Source organism: Plectropomus leopardus, unplaced genomic scaffold, assembly GCF_008729295.1.
Source record: "Plectropomus leopardus isolate mb unplaced genomic scaffold, YSFRI_Pleo_2.0 unplaced_scaffold679, whole genome shotgun sequence".
Lineage (NCBI taxonomy): Eukaryota > Metazoa > Chordata > Actinopteri > Perciformes > Serranidae > Plectropomus > Plectropomus leopardus.
In genome coordinates this window covers 1-1,478 of record NW_024674721.1, presented here as the reverse complement: position 1 = coordinate 1,478, position 1,478 = coordinate 1, and the positions used below count along the sequence as shown (strand labels likewise).

The 1,478-nt window shown below is 46.0% G+C and overlaps 1 protein-coding gene across 1 annotated transcript; it reads right to left on the bottom strand.

Annotated features, from left to right (window-relative positions):
- Window positions 1-3: 3 nt before the first annotated feature.
- On the bottom strand, window positions 4-1,433 carry LOC121939948 (lysophosphatidylserine lipase ABHD12-like; the record flags this gene model as incomplete). Its single annotated transcript, XM_042482851.1, has 7 exons — window positions 4-117; window positions 358-437; window positions 566-603; window positions 705-837; window positions 1,030-1,075; window positions 1,183-1,213; window positions 1,314-1,433. Coding segments are annotated over 7 exons (562 nt in total), but the record flags the coding sequence as incomplete, so codon positions are not given.
- Window positions 1,434-1,478: the final 45 nt, after the last annotated feature.

The following is a 1,478-nucleotide window of genomic DNA, read 5'->3' as shown; positions in this document are numbered from 1 at the left end:
AATTCAGCGATGAGTCAGAGAGGAGGAGACGTACTTCTCATCGCTGGAGAAGCGGATGTTGTTGGCCGTGATGGCGTCCAGGAAGAACCAATCAAAGCCAGGCAGGTACCTGTACACCTGAAACACACACACGCAGACTGAGTACCAGCTAAACACACCTTTACCTGCTGCAGGTTTGTGTGTGTGTGTGTGTGTGTACACGTGTGTGTGTATTTTTAACGCATTTTAGATGTTTTTGTAATAATAAACACTGTAAAACATTACAATAAATTAAAATGTAATTGCACCACTTAATTTCTGTTTTAGGTGATAGAGTGTGTGTGTGTGTGTGTGTGTGTGTGTGTGTGTGTGTGTTACCATGGAGAAGGGGTGGCTCTTGGCCTCCTCTCTTATGTTGGTGAACGGAGACTCTAAGATCAGAGCGTCAGGAGGACTTCCTGTTTACAAAATAAGACACATATTAATGATTTCATTTTCCATTTATTCACACGCCACTTTAACATGATGCAGATAATAACCTCTGTGTGTGTGTGTGTGTGTGTGTGTGTGTGTGTGTGTGTCTGACCTCTGTCACACAGCCGTCTAACCAGGTTGGTGGCAACTCTGAAATCACAAAACAAAATTTTATTATCGTTTAATGATCGCATCAACTTCATTGAGTGTGTGTATTTAGAAATGTGTGTGTGTGTGTGTGTGTGTGTTACCCTGTCCCCAGAGAGTGTCCCCAGATGTAAAGCGGTGTTTTGTCGTCCAAGCGGTGTTTTAGCCAATCGTACATGAAGAGGGCATCTGATGTCATCCCCCCCTCTGACGGAGATCCGTCTGAGTCCCCCCACCCTACACACACACACACACACACATACATACATACGTAGACACACACACACACACACACACACACACACACACACACACACATACATACATACGCAGACACACACACACACACACACACACACACACACCTGTCAGCTGTACTGAGCATGTTGATCCTGATCATAAAGTGTGTGAGTGAATCAGATTTCTGACCTCTGTAATCAAACGTCACCACATGATAACCCAAGGAACTGAGGACCTGAAGGAGGGCACACACACACACACACACAAAGATGAGGTCAGTCACATGACATCTGCAGGTATCGACAGGTGAGCAGACAGGTGAGCAGACAGGTGTAAACTGACCTTGTAGAGCTGCACTCGGTGGTCTCCTCCTCTGCACACAAACAAGCAAAAACACCAGCATGAGGTCAAAGGTCATACATCATTTGACAGACGCGTGTGTGTATGTTTGTGTGTGTGGTGAGGAGTGTCACCTGGTGCCTGCGTTTCCATGGAGATAGAGGATAGCAGAATGGGTGGAGCTGAAAGTAGAGTCGTACCAATCGGCTTGTTTCCCCTGAGCTTCTCTCCACATCTGAGCAGGAACTGTGTGCCTGAAACACACACACACACGCATTTAACACACACACACACACACA